General features: G+C 36.0%; 1 protein-coding gene across 2 annotated transcripts in view; it reads left to right on the forward strand.

Annotated features, from left to right (window-relative positions):
• The window catches only part of SKAP2 (src kinase associated phosphoprotein 2), a 184,064-nt gene extending 170,215 nt beyond the window's left edge, over positions 1 to 13,849 (forward strand). The window contains exons 12-13 of one of the 2 annotated variants that reach the window (XM_081285685.1): positions 10,194 to 10,295; positions 10,645 to 13,849. In XM_081285685.1, coding sequence (XP_081141811.1) covers positions 10,194 to 10,286 — 93 coding nt within the window. In that variant the 3' untranslated portion in view covers positions 10,287 to 10,295; positions 10,645 to 13,849. The remainder of the gene's footprint in view (positions 1 to 10,193; positions 10,296 to 10,644) is intronic. The other variant, XM_081285686.1, reaches the window with a different exon arrangement.
• Positions 13,850 to 15,584: the final 1,735 nt, after the last annotated feature.

The following is a 15,584-nucleotide window of genomic DNA, read 5'->3' on the forward strand; positions in this document are numbered from 1 at the left end:
GGAAAAATATATTTTAAGAAATCTAACATAATATTTGTGGAGACAGAAAATATGTACTTTGTAAAAAAAAAAAAGTAATGCCAAGACATTTTTAATGAGTAAGACCATTTAAAAGATTTTAAAGAAATGCTGCTTGCTCTTTGTAATGAACTGATTTATAATTTAAGATATTAAATTAACATAAATTTGACTTACCTTCCACAAGTTTGTCAGTGCTCTTTAAAAAAGGCAACACAAAATAGTTTAAGAAAACATGCATTCTTTCAATATAAATAAACATTTAGATAAATCAAGAAATAAAATGGCTTGCCCTACAATGAAGAACGTTTTAATTTTGTAAGTGTAATGGCAACAAACATTTCACTAGTTTGGGGACTAGGTTGTCTTCCTTAAAAATCACTGTGGAAATACAGTTTTGTTTCAAAATTCATCCTTCTTTTTCTGTTTTGCTAGAAAGTCTTGATAGGGTGTCAGCTGTGCTCAGTCAGCCTGGGGTGATTTATTTATTTTAAGCCTCTTTTGAGAGTTATACAAATCTTAGCCTTTATTTTCAGTGAAAATCAAGTTTCACAATAAAGAAAGAAGGGAAAGCAGACACCCTGCCCCTCCCCCTTTCCTTTTTAACATTTTCCAATTAGCAACTGTCATGTGACCCCTGGCTGAGCTAGCCCCTCCTTCAAAGTGTCTGGCATTTTCTTAGTTTTAACCTTTGAACTTCACTAATAATAAATCTAAATACTGCTTGTCTAAAAAGGTGAACCAGTAACTTTACTTTCCGTTCTTTGCATATAGGATTGCTGCCGGGTTTATTTTTATTTTTTAATGTGTTAAAATAAATTATTTAATAATTCAATGGTGATTTAGGAAAAAAAAACAATTTTTTTTCTCCCAAGAAGGAAAAATAAGGAGCATGTTTACAGGAATGGATGAAAGTGGAATCTGTGATTTTAATGACAGCTGCATTGTTAGAGAATTAACTCTGCAACCTAGAGCTTGGCTTTAGATTCATTTGGTGGGGTGAGTCATACTGGAGGTAGAAAACCTAATTTTTAAATTTTTTAATTTGTTTTAGGAATCAGGTTGTGTAAAATCATGCTAAATTCTTTTTTAGGAGTCTGCACATCAGTTTTATTTTCCCCAAACCATAAATGTAATATTGTAGTTATTGGTGTTTTCCTAGAACCAAGTTTATGAGGTTTTATAATTTCAGCAGCAGAATCCATATTATATAGCAGTAGGCATATGCTGTAGCCTGCTTACCTCTTTGGTTATGTTATTCTAGTTTGCCTTTCTGGATTTACACCCACTGACAGTTTATCTTCCGATCTGTGCTTACTGGTAAATTGCTAACTGCATTCTTGTCCTTACTTTTAAAGCAATAACTTATTTTTAGAGACTTAGTAACAGACAAGCCATACTCCAGAAGGAAAGAGGCATGCTACTTTGTCTGATATTAAGAAAAATAATAATAAGAGAATTAAGGATTCTGGAATATTTTACCCAGGTGAGGGCATACTTGACTTTAGCTTTGCAGTCTTTTGAGAAATAATAACTCAAAACCAGGAAATGAAGGGTAAGACAGTGGTCACTAATATGTAGTGAAAGGCTATTTTTTAGTGTGTATGGGGAATTTCAAGCAGTACTTCCTTTTATATCTAATTGGTTGACTTTTCTAAATGATCAGGGAATTGTGACTGTCATTGACCATTTGCTTTTCATTATGAGAATATAAAGATTTAGTTACTATGGATTTCTTAAAATTATTATTTTTTTGCTGCAAACCTATGAAAGGAGCACAGACAGCACAGTCTTGCTGTCTGGTTGGGGATGTAGCTCAGTGGTAGGACACTTGCCTGGCACACGCATGGCGCTGGGTTCAATCCACAGCACCAAAAGAAAAAAGTCTGCTGAGCTCTACTAGCAGAGGGCAATGGCAAGTTTCTTTTTAGCTAACTTAGTTTTTCCTGTGTGACCATATGACCCAGGGTTCCACAAATAGCATGGCCAACTACTGAAGAGTAACGAAGACATCTCAAAATGGGACATGCATTGTTGACACAAAGCTAGTTCCAAAGTGTTATCACATTTTATAGCCTTTGGGGAAGGAGGAGGAGGATTTGTTCCTGTGATTGCATCTGTTCGGAACCTGATGGCATTTAGTTTCTGGGCTGCCCAGGTGGATGTTGGGATTAGGGAACAGTGGAAGCATTAACTAAGCTGACCTTCTACTTAGTACCCACCTCTCCTTAGCAGTGAAAAGCATTTATAGACACAACACCATGTCAGAACATGTTCTGGTTCCATTCATAGGACTCCTCTTATTGGCTTTTTGCAAACAACATGCTCAAATACTTCCCTGTTTTCTTTCACATTAAATGGAGGAAGCATTTCAGAACAGTGCTAGGAGATAAAAGAGGAAGGTGCTTATGAGGCACAGGCTGTTAGGCTCAGCTCCTGCATGGCTGAAGAGGTAGGGGATGAGCCAGAAGGCAGGGTTGTGAGAGGAAAGGGGGAGAAGTGATGTGGAAGGGCTGCTTTGGGAAGGAGGAGCAAGGCTGCAGGATCACCTAGTTAATCTATCATGGAATAATCAAGAGTTTGCCAGAAGCAAAACAAAACCATAAAAAAAAGAAATACAGTGATAATTTATTTTTAATCTTAACTGGAACAGCCCATGGTTTCTTATACTTTCTCTACCCCACCTCAACCTGGAAAATCAGGAACTCACTCGGTGTACATATAGCATGCTTTCACTCTTCTGAGATGCCCCGCTTCTCATCCCTTTAGAACTTGAAGCTTATATATTCCAGGGAAATTATTAGGCTTAAGAGAGTAGAGATAGATACATACTGATTAAGAACAGTTAAAAGAAGAGAGGGAGATCAGTAAAGCCTGGAGTAATTAAGAAGAGATTTATAAGGAAATAAAAGTTGAACTAGACCCTCATGGATGAGTGAAGTTTATTTGTTCAACAGGCTTGTGTTTTGTGTCTGTAGGATAAAATATCCCAAAGCAAGACTATGTGATACAAAAGAGTGGATGGTCCTATTAACGATGCACAGAGCCATAGACAGTCAAGCACCACCAGTAGACAACCAGTGGCTCAAGGTCACTTCTCTTCCCTAACCTTGAGATTGGTAGTGAGTCAGAGAAACACTGTAGAAACCAACCAATCTGACCTTTCCAAATGAGTTTTCCTCCTTTGTCTTGTGCCACTTTCCCCATATCTTCCTCCTGTACCTTTTATGTTAGTCGCACTCTCAACTCTTGCTTTTCCCTGGATACAGCACTTTCTTCTCTCTTTTCAGGATTTTGCACACACCATGTTTGTTTCCTCTAATTATTGGGTTTGGAGTCTCAGCCCACCTATCACTTTGTACATAAAGCCACTACGATCTTTCTGTGGAATTTAGTTGCTTCTCGTTTCACTCATTTCTTCTTTCTCTCTCACTCAACATTCAATATTTGATTATCTGTTTAATCTCTTTCTCTTCTAAACTCTGAACTTCTTGAGCTAGACACTCTGTCTTAAGGATTTTTGTACTTAATAATACCTCACAATATGGTAGCAAATGTTTAGTAACCATTTACCAAAATGCATTTCATTTTGGTAAAGAATGGGAAAGAATCTTGACTTCCTAGCAGAATGACAGAATCATAGAGTTAGGAGAACTTTAGTGCTAGCCCTTCACATTACAGGTGAAGAAATTAAGGCCCAACATAATTGGGAGAAAATAAATAAAAGATCAAGGGAAAAAGAACATAGCTTGTGGTGAACTTAACTTAAAAAACAGTGGAATTTCTGCAGTTGAACTTTTGCCTTGGCCCTCAGCTTCTTGGCAGCCAAACCAAAGAAGGACATAGGGAGCTAAATAATTCCTTTTAATCACAAGGAGGGATCTTGACTTTTCCCAGAATGACTTCTTTGAAAAGACAGAGTCTCACATGAATTCCTAGAATTTTCACTGATTGTCTGGCTCCAGGAACTTTACAGAATACATACAAGAGTGGCAGGTAATGGCCTCAACAAAAATATTTACAGTAAATAGTACAAAAATTTCAAAAATGGGAGTGCTGGCACTGTGGCTCAGCGGTAGGGCACTTGTCTGGCATGTGAGGCACTGGGTTCGATTCTCAGTACCACATATAAATAAATAAAATAAAGATTTATCAACAACTAAAATATATATTATTTTTTAAAAAAATCAAAAAGGCAATTCTGTGAGGATCCAAATGTAAAAATAAGTAGACTTATTGATTTATATTAAGCACATACCTGGATTATTATAAAGTCTTAATAAGGAATAGAAATATAACTAAAGTATCATTCCTAAAGAACTCAGGATTTGCCTAGGTTGTCTACCTAGTTAGCAACAGACCTGGGATGAGACTCTAGATTTTCTGAGAAGATAATCTTAAGAATAAGAAGGAGTGCCTGGCACAGTGGCACATGCCTGTAATCCCAGGAGACTTTGGCAGGAGGATTATGAGTTCAAAGCCAGCCTCGGCAACTTATCGAGGCCCTGAGCAACTCAGCAAGACCCTGCCTCTAAATAAAACATAAAAAAAGGACGTGGATGTGGTTAAGCACCCCTGGGTTCAATCCCTGGTACCAAACAATAATACCAACAAACCAAACACTAAGAAACATAAAATCCACTGAAGAATAAAGGCTCAGCTTGAAATGAGAGATGCTGTTGTGGGTAAGATAATTCAGGGGAAAATCCACATGACAACTGAATGGAGTCTAGTTGTAATTGTTGGACAGGTTGCGGCTGAGGGAGGGGACACTTTACTGGGGAGACACACCATACACAGAGTCAGGAGTGGATATAGGTGATGGGTGGCACTGTGGGGACCAGAGCAGGGTTGGGGGGACGTTGCCAGCAGCATAAGAACAAGCCAGGCAGAGGACCTTGTGTGTAGTTGAAGGCTGGTCAAAGTCCTTGAGCATCAGGAGAACGGATGAGGACAGTTTCTGGGAAGATCAGAGAGGCTGAGTTGACAGTGCAGTCATCCAAGGTGAGGAGATAAAGGCCTGAACTGCAGGGCTGACGGGCAGAACAATGGAGTGGGCGAACCTGGGAACAGTTCATAGAGCCATGTGGTGGTGGGTGAAGTGCACTGAGCGCCAGCGCCACCCTCCACTGCGCATGACTTGATCTTTCCTTGCCTAATGTTATCTACGAATCATCAGTGTGAATATCAGTTTTTATTATATGGTATTACAACTGTTGATACTGTAGAAATTTGAATTAAATGTATCTTGGCAGTGGAATATAAACTAAAATTTGTTGTGAGAATCACACTCTTCCTATATGCTTTCTTACTTGTCCTTTGTCTCTCTTGCTTTAAAAATGGAGTGCACAGTGCAAGGAGAAAAAAAAAGTCACTATTTGAGTTAAAGGACCTCAAAGTCACACCTGCATAGTAAATTATAAAGTAATGAAGTTGATCTCCATAAGCCACTAGGAAACTTAGTATCTTCAAGCGGGTTCCTAACTAGTGGTATTCAGACATCACAGAGGACCTTAGAGATTGTGTCCCTTTCCTTATTTAACACAAGCAATTAGTGTGTAGATTGTAATAGTAAAAGACTGAGGGTTTCACGTTCCTATCATATGTTTTAAGAGAAGCTTTTGAAATGATGAATGTATAAGAAATTAAATGATTCTTACAAAGTTTCTAAATAGAGATAATAAAAAGGAAAAGACTGAAGAGGTGGCCTTGAAGAAAGCATTTATGTATTTTAAGTGTTTATCTAGTTTTCAGACTACTAAAGTGTTTATGCATAATTATCACAGTGAATACTTGGAAAGTAATGGTCAAATCCACAGGCTTCCTGTACTTCATATTTTATCCATTAAAATTGCTTTCATTTCCACAAAAGGCTGGTATATTTTAAAGCACAGAGACATCTTTGTAAAAAGGACACATAGTCTTTTAAACTTTCCAACACCTGTTGCTTTCAAACATATCAGTAACTGATTTCTGAAAGAGCTAGTACATCACAAAACCTTGGTAGTGTTTCAGGTTTCAGTTAAGGCAGCTTTCTTTCACCATATGGCTTGCAGAAAGTGGATTAACCTACTTGGGAAATTAGAATTATGGTGCTGAAAATGTTTGAAGTCAATGTTGGGGCCTTTTTTAAGTGTAAAATAATATACCAGCAAAGAGAGGTTGAGTTAATTGAGTAAATTGGGACATACGCTTACTATTGTGTTGGATGAAGTCTCTGTTTCACGTTATCAAAACTAGTCCTTTTTTCTTTCCTTATCATACAATCATTTTAATTTATTGCTCAATAAATAGTAATTGGGGCCTAAAATTTTAATTATCAAATAAAATTATTTTAATGGTGTGAAAATTGAAAATGCAGGTGTGAGATTGCAAGCATTCAGTGCCACCTTACTATTATGTCCTCAGATTATTGGGCAAATTTGGCCCTTTTTTTTTTTTTTTTTGCTTCTTGACTGCCACATTACAGTTTTGCCTTGAAGCCATCCATTTTGCAGATATTGAATTTCTTTTGAGTGCTATTTTTATACAATAAGCATCACTACACCTCTGGATCTTGATAGCGTTACTGCGGGAGGAGAAAGCAGCTTTGTGTTAGTAATTACCTAACATTGTCAGAAGCTGACTGCAGGCCTCTTTCTAGTGATAACAGAATAACCGCATAATGTAGCTTTATAGCACATGATTAATAGAAAATAATTACACGTCCTACAAAGGGATGCAATATTTCTTATAAATTGACTAGAATGGTTTCCTGTAGATTAAAGGACTCTTCATTATTTTATCAGTCCTCCTGAAGTACAGTCACTTGCCTATGTTAGCATTTCAGCTGATGTTAAGAGCCGAGTAGGGTGAAGGATACCAGATGGCAGACTTTCTTGTACCTGAGATCTCGGCTGCTGTAGAGATGACATGATGCTTCCTACTGTCACAGATTTAGATGGCAGCCTGGTATGGTTTGTCTCTTTATTTTTTGTTTATTAACAAGATAAGGTTTGAGAGGTTCTTTTTAAATGGTCCACCTGTGACTTCTATAGGACAATACTATAATTACTATGTGGACCATAAGACAACATTGTATCCATTGCATTATTTTTCAGTATGAGTCATGTATCATTCATAATCAGATTTGTTTGGGGGCAGCAAAGAGGAAAGGCAAAGATAGGCCGATTTTCATCTTCAGGAGGAAAGCTTGTGTGATGTTGAATCTTCAGGCTGAAATTTAGAATACTGCACTCTAAGAAACATTTTCATTCCAATTTATAGGCTGCAAATGGTTTAATTGGGATTCATGTTGCTCAGGAGGCTCATCCAGAGGACCGTAATGATGGAAGGGGAGGCTCCTATGTTTGCAGTCTTGTCGACACTCTCTAATGGCTACAGTGTAAATCCATAAATAAGCCTCCTAGATTTTTACTTCCCTATATTTTATCTCATCCCCTAATTCCACACAGGAGTATTATATGGAATTCTTTTTTTTTTCTTTTTAACTATTTATTTATTCTAATTTTATATATATGACGGCAGAATGCAATTCATTTCATATTGCACATATAAAGTACATTTTTCAAGTCACTGGTTGTACACAAGGTATTTTCACACCATTCGTGTTTTCATACATGTGCTTAAGGTAATGATGTCTAACTCATTCCACCGTCTTTCCTATCCCCTATATGGAATTCTTGATGAATGTAAAGTAATAAGTATTTTGGTTTTTGGTTTTGCCCTTTTCTGATTTAAATCTATGACACATTAGAGGAATTTATGACTTGTGTATTTTGTACCTTTTCTGATTATTATATTTTTAATTTTTTGTAGTTGTAGATGAATAGCATGCCTTTATTTTATTTGTTTATTTTTATGTGGTGCTGAGGATTGAATCTAGTGCCTCACACGTGTTAGACAAGCATTCTGCCACTGAGCTACAGACCCAGCCCTTTTGGGTTATTTTAAATGAAGTGAAGCTTTTAAGATTATCTTAATGTAAGACTTTTTCTTTTTTTTCTCTACAATGTTACTTTTCAGGGATTTATTTACAATGGAACAAGCTCCTCCCTGCTGTTTACGACTGGGCTTCTGTTTAATGAACTTGCCTGTTTTACCCTACTTCACAATTCTCTCAAGTGTAAAGTCTGTCATTCATTTTTGTTGATGTGATTTGTTGGACATCAGTTCTTAAATTTGGGTGTGAGTGAGCTTTTTGAAAATGATTATATGCCCTTATTGATGGTACACATTATAACCAAAGTAGACTATTAAAAAGTTATGTAAACTTTCTGGCTAATAATTTGAATCTTAATATTGTCACCCAGATTGAGGGTCATTCTCTGGAAGCAGGTTTGGGTCAATAATATACCCTCTCACTGAATGATTTCAGTGTCTACCATTGAAAGACTACCACTCTTTCCAAATAAGCACTTGGAAAAATCTAAAACTGGCACCTGGCAAGAGCTTTCACACTCAGCCTTACCCTGTTAACTGTCCATTTTGACATCTTACACTGTAGGCATTAGGTTTTTAGAAGGCTAAGTGCATTATTTTGTTAAGCATTAGGCTCTAATTGTATTCATTGTCTTAAAAATTGAAAAAGGCAGTTTTATTAGGTACCTATTAGGATATAATGGTTGCTAATCATAGCTTTCAGTAAGTTGGTATTTTCTTCTGATATTAATTATAGTCATCATCAGTGAGTTCTGGACCCAGAGTACTTTTGTTGCTTAAGCAGTTTTGTACACTAAGTTCACATTGTCAGCAAACTTTTAAACTTTTAAATTCCCAAGCCAGGGCTGTGTCCTCACTAGAATAAAAAGAATGGAATTAGGCTTTTCTCTCTACTTTGTTCTTCAGTAACCCCAATTCTGATACTGCCTACTGTTAAAAAAAAAACCTATATGTCTTATTCCATAATCTTATTCGTAGACTGCATATCTGTATGTGCATGCTAATGTGCTACCTTTGTATGGAAGAACTGCATAATTTTCCTTTCTAATGGTCAGTAAGCATACTCATCAATACAGATGTTAGTGCTCACCTGCCCTCCCTACACGTAACTCAATATGCATATGCACATTTATCTATGACTCAGATGTTGGAAAATCATAACCTATTGAATTACTTCTGAGATTGATTTTAAAAATTTATCTTATATGAAAAATTAAATTTGAGACTTACAGTGCTTGAGCAGAGTATTGCCTTTGGAAGATATTATTCCTGAAACTTGTAATTCATATTACTTTGTTTGTATCTCACTAAACATAAATAAATTTGAGATAAAAATCCATTAGTCAATCTGGCAGACATTTGAGACCGGTTACAGAGCGTCCGCAATGCCTAAAGCAGTGGTGTAGCTGTCAATGGGGGATAAAGGGAGGAAAAGAGGCACAGGTTTGTTTATCTCATGTCGCAAAGTAAATGCAGAAGTGCCTCATCAATCACTTTTTTTTTTTTTACAGCTAGATTAATATTTTTCCTTTAAAACTTGAGATACTTTTGTTTTCTGTTGATCTTCCACTATAAGGATAAATCTAACACCACCTTTAAACCCCTTCCACCTATCCTTTATCTAAAGTAGCTTGTGACCAATGAAAGGGACAATAAATGCCTTATGGATGCTATTTTAAAGGGGCCTATTTGTAAATTTTTTATTAAACCATTTTTGTATTAATGTTCTTTTATTCTCTTATCTGTTTAAAATGTGCATATCAAATTTTCTTAAGGGATGTGCCTCTATATTTTAAACCGTTTTAGGAAGTACAAGTTTAATTATGAATTAAGTAGCTTGTTGTAAAAAAAAATTTATCCTTGCTAGATAATAAGCTTCTTGAAGGCAAACAGAGTATCTTTGGGATCCTAGTTTTCCTCTTATAGCCTTTTTCACTGGTGCTTACACATAAAAGGTATCCAAGCTGGGTGGAAAGAGAGAGAGGTTCTTACCATGAGTGCCTGTTTCTGTGTTCTACATCTAGTAATAAACAGGCTTTGTGTTATACATTAATTCAAACCTATGCCTAACAGCATTTTTAAAGTCCAGAAACACAAAAGATGAAAATGTTTCCATTTGCAGCTCAAGCTCTTGTAACTCTATAAAAAGGAATAACATTTCTAAGAAGTTGCATAAAAACGACATTATACTTACACCAGTCTAAAGGTTAATATTGCATATTGTTTTCAATTAGGAATACAATAGATATGGCTGGTGGGTAGGAGAAATGAAGGGAGCCATTGGCTTGGTGCCTAAAGCCTACGTAATGGAGATGTATGATATTTGAGAGTCCTGGGTAAGTACATTTTAATCCAATATTCTGTAATAGCTCATATGTTCTCTTGGTCTCTTCCTTGTGAGTCTTTGCCTTTTTAAAGTCTTTATAGTTTTCTGATAACACAAGATGGTGTCCCCATTTTTTTTTGTTATGTTGATCTTTAATTTTTAAAATAACTTCACAGAATTTACTTTGAAAATGAAGAAATTATTTAGAGAAAGTTCCTTTGATACTAACCAGCTGTTTTCTCATACCTACTTTGCTTTAGTAAAACATCACTTTTATGGCTTTTGCGAGGTGATGAATTGGCAGAATGTTGAGTTAACATTCATTTTTCCTTAACTAAAAAATGTATTTTTTTTCTAAGCAGGAGAAATCAACATTTTGACTGAAGAAAAAAATTAAAATACAACTTTCCCTTCCTGCTTACAGAGAAGGAAGAGTCTTCTGCTTATCTGCAAATGTTTCGGATTTAGAAGCCTTGTGAAAGCATGAGTGACAGCTCATAACCTTTCTTTGTTTTGTTGAACATCCCTGGCTTTGACTATTATTTTATATAGTCGTTCATTAAAATATTCATCTGAAGTGAAATTAAATGAAGGGTATTAATGTAAATTAGATGCAAGCCATAAAGTTATACCTGTTGCTGTTTTGCAAAGAAATAATTGTAGTTTTTATTCACCCATTTAGTGATTTGTGTGAAGAATTCATTACTGTTTTATGTAGACCATGTAGTTACTGCTACTTCCAGTGTGAGTTGTAATTTCTCTTAATCATTGAACATCAGTTATTTTTTAGAGTGTAATATATAATTTCATAGAATTTTAATTGAATATATCATGCAGGGCTTAGGCAGATGCTAAAAAATGTGAGTATGCTAAAGCTTTATAAATCATTTACCTTAGTATTTATTTTTCACACAATAGTAACATGTTCTCATGAAAGAAGTCCTACAAAGTGGCAAATTTACTTCCCCTTAAATACAGCCATGAGAAAGAAAAAAAGTGATATAATTACAAATGGCTGTGTGCTGTCACCTGCAGCACAAGAGTGAACTGGAACCAGATTTGTGCAGAGCACTTTACACATAACAGATATCCTGGTTTGATGATAGGCATACCAATGTTTTCTACTGTATTTTTATTTAAATTTAATGAAATAAAAGATTTGTAAAAAACCTCATTCTACCACTGATAAAATGGTATAAACAGCCTCAATATATTCTCAAAGTAAGAAAGTGTGACCCAATACTCTCTTATCCTACCTTGTTACCGTGCTATTGAAGTCCCACCAGAAAACAGCACAACTCTAAGCTCTTTTCTGTACTTCTCAGAGTGCTGAGAAGAAAAGGAAGGCCCAGAGAGCAAAGTGTAGAAGTCACAGGGTAACATGCACCAACAGGTGGATGGAAGAGGGTAGTGTTTGTCTGGCATCTGAGTTATGCTCAGTGCTGCATGAACGAGATTTGCAGATCAAATCATTAATGTGTATTTTAAATCAGGGGAACTTTAAATGCCTGTGAAGTACCAGTATGCCCTTAAAATACATTAAAATGCATTGTGATGACTAGAATAGATATAATCTCCTAAGATGGAATCATTACTTAGCTGGTACTATCTTTGTGAATTTTCAGATCTTTGCTTTGTAAAGGTAAAGACGCTAACCATGCAAATGAATTGGTAATATTTTAAAACCTCCATTATTTATTTACAACTCTTTACAAATGATATTAGAGTGTTTATTTTACAGTTATCTCCTAAGTTTCAAATTTTTAAGGAAAAAAAAAAACTTACTTTTTGGGACTGTGAGTAAATTGAAATTTACATATAGACCCATCAAGTTAAAGTTTTCAGAACTTACATTTGTGTGGTCATTACCCTTTTCCTGATGTAGTGCCACTGAACTAGATAGAAGTCATCTTGGCAAAAGTTAGACCACTGGAGATGAACTTCATGGACTAGTTTTCAAAGCCTGAGTAGTTGAAAAGCAAAAGCAGCTCCCCCAACTGTAGCAGGCCTGTGGAGTCAGCTTCCTGCCTGCCACCTAAATGAAGTGTTTAGTACTGGGCCAGTAGATGGCAGCAGCTTGTCACTGCATACAGAACACTTGGCAACCCCTCCCCCACTGGAGGACTAATTCAAGAGTTTAGGAGATTTCTGCCTCTTTTTACAGTTAATCCAGGAGAGGGAGTCCTCTGCCAACTGATGACCAACAATTCCAAGCCAGCTAGTCTTTGAATGGTGGCAATACAGAAATATGGTGTTACTGCTGTCCAGGGCTCCCCTGGCCTTTGTTCTTTTTTAACTTGAATATAGGTGGGGGATATAGAAAGGAAACAGAAGATTTAAAATTGGAGTGACAAGAAAGGCAATCGTTACTTTCAATTCATGACTACTCTACATTCATTTGATGGAATAATTTGTATACAACCAGGGAGAAAGTTTTCTTTACACCCATGACAATATATCACGTACTCTTCAAGATCATAATAATATCATTAATGTGAATTTAAACAACATGGCTTGTTAGAAAATATGCTAATTGTTATGTTCTCATTATGTTTGCTTAGCTTTTATTTGTTTTTCTATGAACAGTTAGAGAGCTAATTTTTTTCAAAGGTGATTGTAAGTCATATTTTATATAGCATTTTGCTTGATTATTTGCTCTGTACTGAATTTGTACTCTATTGCCATTAGATCTTACAATAATGTTCCACTCTGCAAATTTTTAAGGTTCAAATAAAGTTTAATTGTTTGCAAACTGTTATGATGCTAATAATTCAACAGCCTGCTGTGTTACTAATGAAATTACTTTGTTATGATTAATTTGGAAAATAGTGTGTTGATTGTAGTAATTAAGCACAACAAGGTGAAGTAAATGATTCTAATGCCATCTGGCCTCCAAACTGAATGAAGAAATGAAATAGGGCTGTCATCTGAATTTATTCAAAGAAGTAAGGATAATACAAATGACTTTCATTGCCATAGGATTTACACTTAACCACAGCTCACTCCATTCTGTTTCTGCCACTTTGCTGTGTATGACTCTTTCTTTTATGAAAAGGAATATTGTTTAGTCCAGTACTTGTTCTGAATACGTCAAGCTGATTATTTTTACCATAATTTAATTACAGATAATTACATACAGTATTGTAGGATCATAGAAAAATCACTTTTCAACCATCTGCAGGTGAAATCTGTATATGTGGGTTTGGTTGTTGGAGTCTTTTGCTATCATTGTACAAACACTTGATGAAGAAAGTCTTTCACAAAGAACATAGCTTCTTCTATTCAGTTGTTTTCTAAAATGTTTGCAGCCAAGGTTCTCATGGTTCTGTTGATTTCTACTTTTTATACAATTTCTTGAACCTATTGTTACTCACTTCATCAGCTCTCGTACCATCTAGAGTCGTGATTAAAATCAGAACTGATTACATATCATAGATTTTGATTTGCAATTCAGCTACTAGAATGAAACTGACCTCAGCATACGTGTAGTTTAAGTTTGAACTTCATGAGTGAGACTAAGTGAATCACTGTAAAAATTTTTAAATCAAATAAAGTTCTTCCAAATGCCAGATATATCTGGCAGTTGTTTGCATGTCACTTGTGGTGATTCAAACATGATCAAGCCATGGAAAACACAGCTTCCCTCTAAGGTTGAAGGAATATAAATAATTTTATGTATGTATGTACATACTGAGTACTAAAAAATAAAAATTATATATTGTTTATCTTTTCTATATACTTATACGGAAATGCATAACAGTTTGTCTTCTGGACTGGGAACAAGACATTTCTGGACAGCTTCAGTTTTATCCGTTTATCATCACCTACTACCTTATAGTTGAGTTCTTCCAGAATATCTGACAGTATCTCTGATACCATAGTATTTTGCTATGATGACATACTTATATAATTATATGATCCCTGTAACCTGGAATGACATTTCCTTAATGCTCTGTGTGAGGAGCTTCTTCTTGTTTCTACTAGTAGACTCAATTGTGACTTGGACACAACCATATGATTTTGTGTCCTGCCAGCACAGTACAAAGTATATGGTGTGCATCCAGTAAATATTGGTTAACAGGTTTAACACCCCCCCCCCCCACAATAGCTCAAGAACCAAGATTTAAGAAAGAGTTTGGCCTCTATACCTGGCAGAGAAAATCCCTTTATGCTTTCACACTAAGAAAGTTATCTTCATTTAAAAAAAAAAAAAGCAGTCCCTTTTACTAAGTCTTTAAAAGCAGGTCCCCATAACAGGTTATATCAACAAGTAGATTGAATTTGTTAGTAACAAGGAATGAATAATTAGAAAGTTGAGTTGTAGTACATTCTTTAAAGGTGGTTCCCCTTTTTACTGCACTCAGCGTTGTGATGTTCAAATAAGGGCATAGGCAACCTAGGCAGCTGGGGATCTTGTTGCACTTACCAGAACATTCCAAGTCACTGCTGCTCTCGTTCTTTGGGAAATGGCAGGAAGGCCTTTGCTCCTGCATCCTACCACTGGCTTTGGGTGGATCAAAAAGGAATCTCTGAAAGTGGGAAGTTGGCACAGTTGTTGCCAGATCCAACATAATTTAATTTTTGTCCTTAAAAAAATACTCTTTTGCTTTCTATCTTTTAAAAATTGTATGATCGTGTTAACTTGAATGCTTTACAAGTCCAATCCCCAAGATGAAAGGAACCACAAAAGCAGAATGTGGTCATACCCCTGCTTTGCTTTGATCTGTGCTTTTGGGACAGGGCTGGAAGCTGAGCAGATCAGAATACTTGTGAATATGCAAAGGTGGGAAGTAGAAATTGCTCCCAAAGCCTGTCTCTTAAGTGCCTTTCTTAACACTGGAACTTTGGAAGTGTTTCACTAGATTTCTCTCCTCTCTGTTTTCGTGGTTTGCTTTTTTATTTCTATCATTCAGAGAGGTAGTATAGTGTAGTACTTGTCTGTTTTCTGTTTATTGGCCTTGACTTTGTAATAGTGAAATATCACTCCTGTTAAGAGTGAAAACAGGCACCATGTGAAGCTTTTTTAACAGGAGTTTACTTTTGGTTTGATGAAAAGTGTCACACAGCTACTTTCAGTGGAGGGAAAGTAACAACATCAGGGTATGCCAATTACAAACAAGTGCCACAGAGGAAGACAGAGTTCCCTCATATGAGCAGGTTCCCATACACTGCCTCCCCTTCCAGTCCCCATGGCAGTCCTGGAAGAAAACCTCTACCATACGTGATGGTGACATTTTACTAGTGATAGCAGTAGCCAACATTTCTTCATTGTGTGCTGTTTGTCCTGCTGTGTGCTTTT

Source organism: Spermophilus citellus (assembly GCF_964194105.1).
Source record: "Spermophilus citellus genome assembly, chromosome: 3".
Classification (NCBI taxonomy): Eukaryota; Metazoa; Chordata; class Mammalia; order Rodentia; family Sciuridae; genus Spermophilus; species Spermophilus citellus.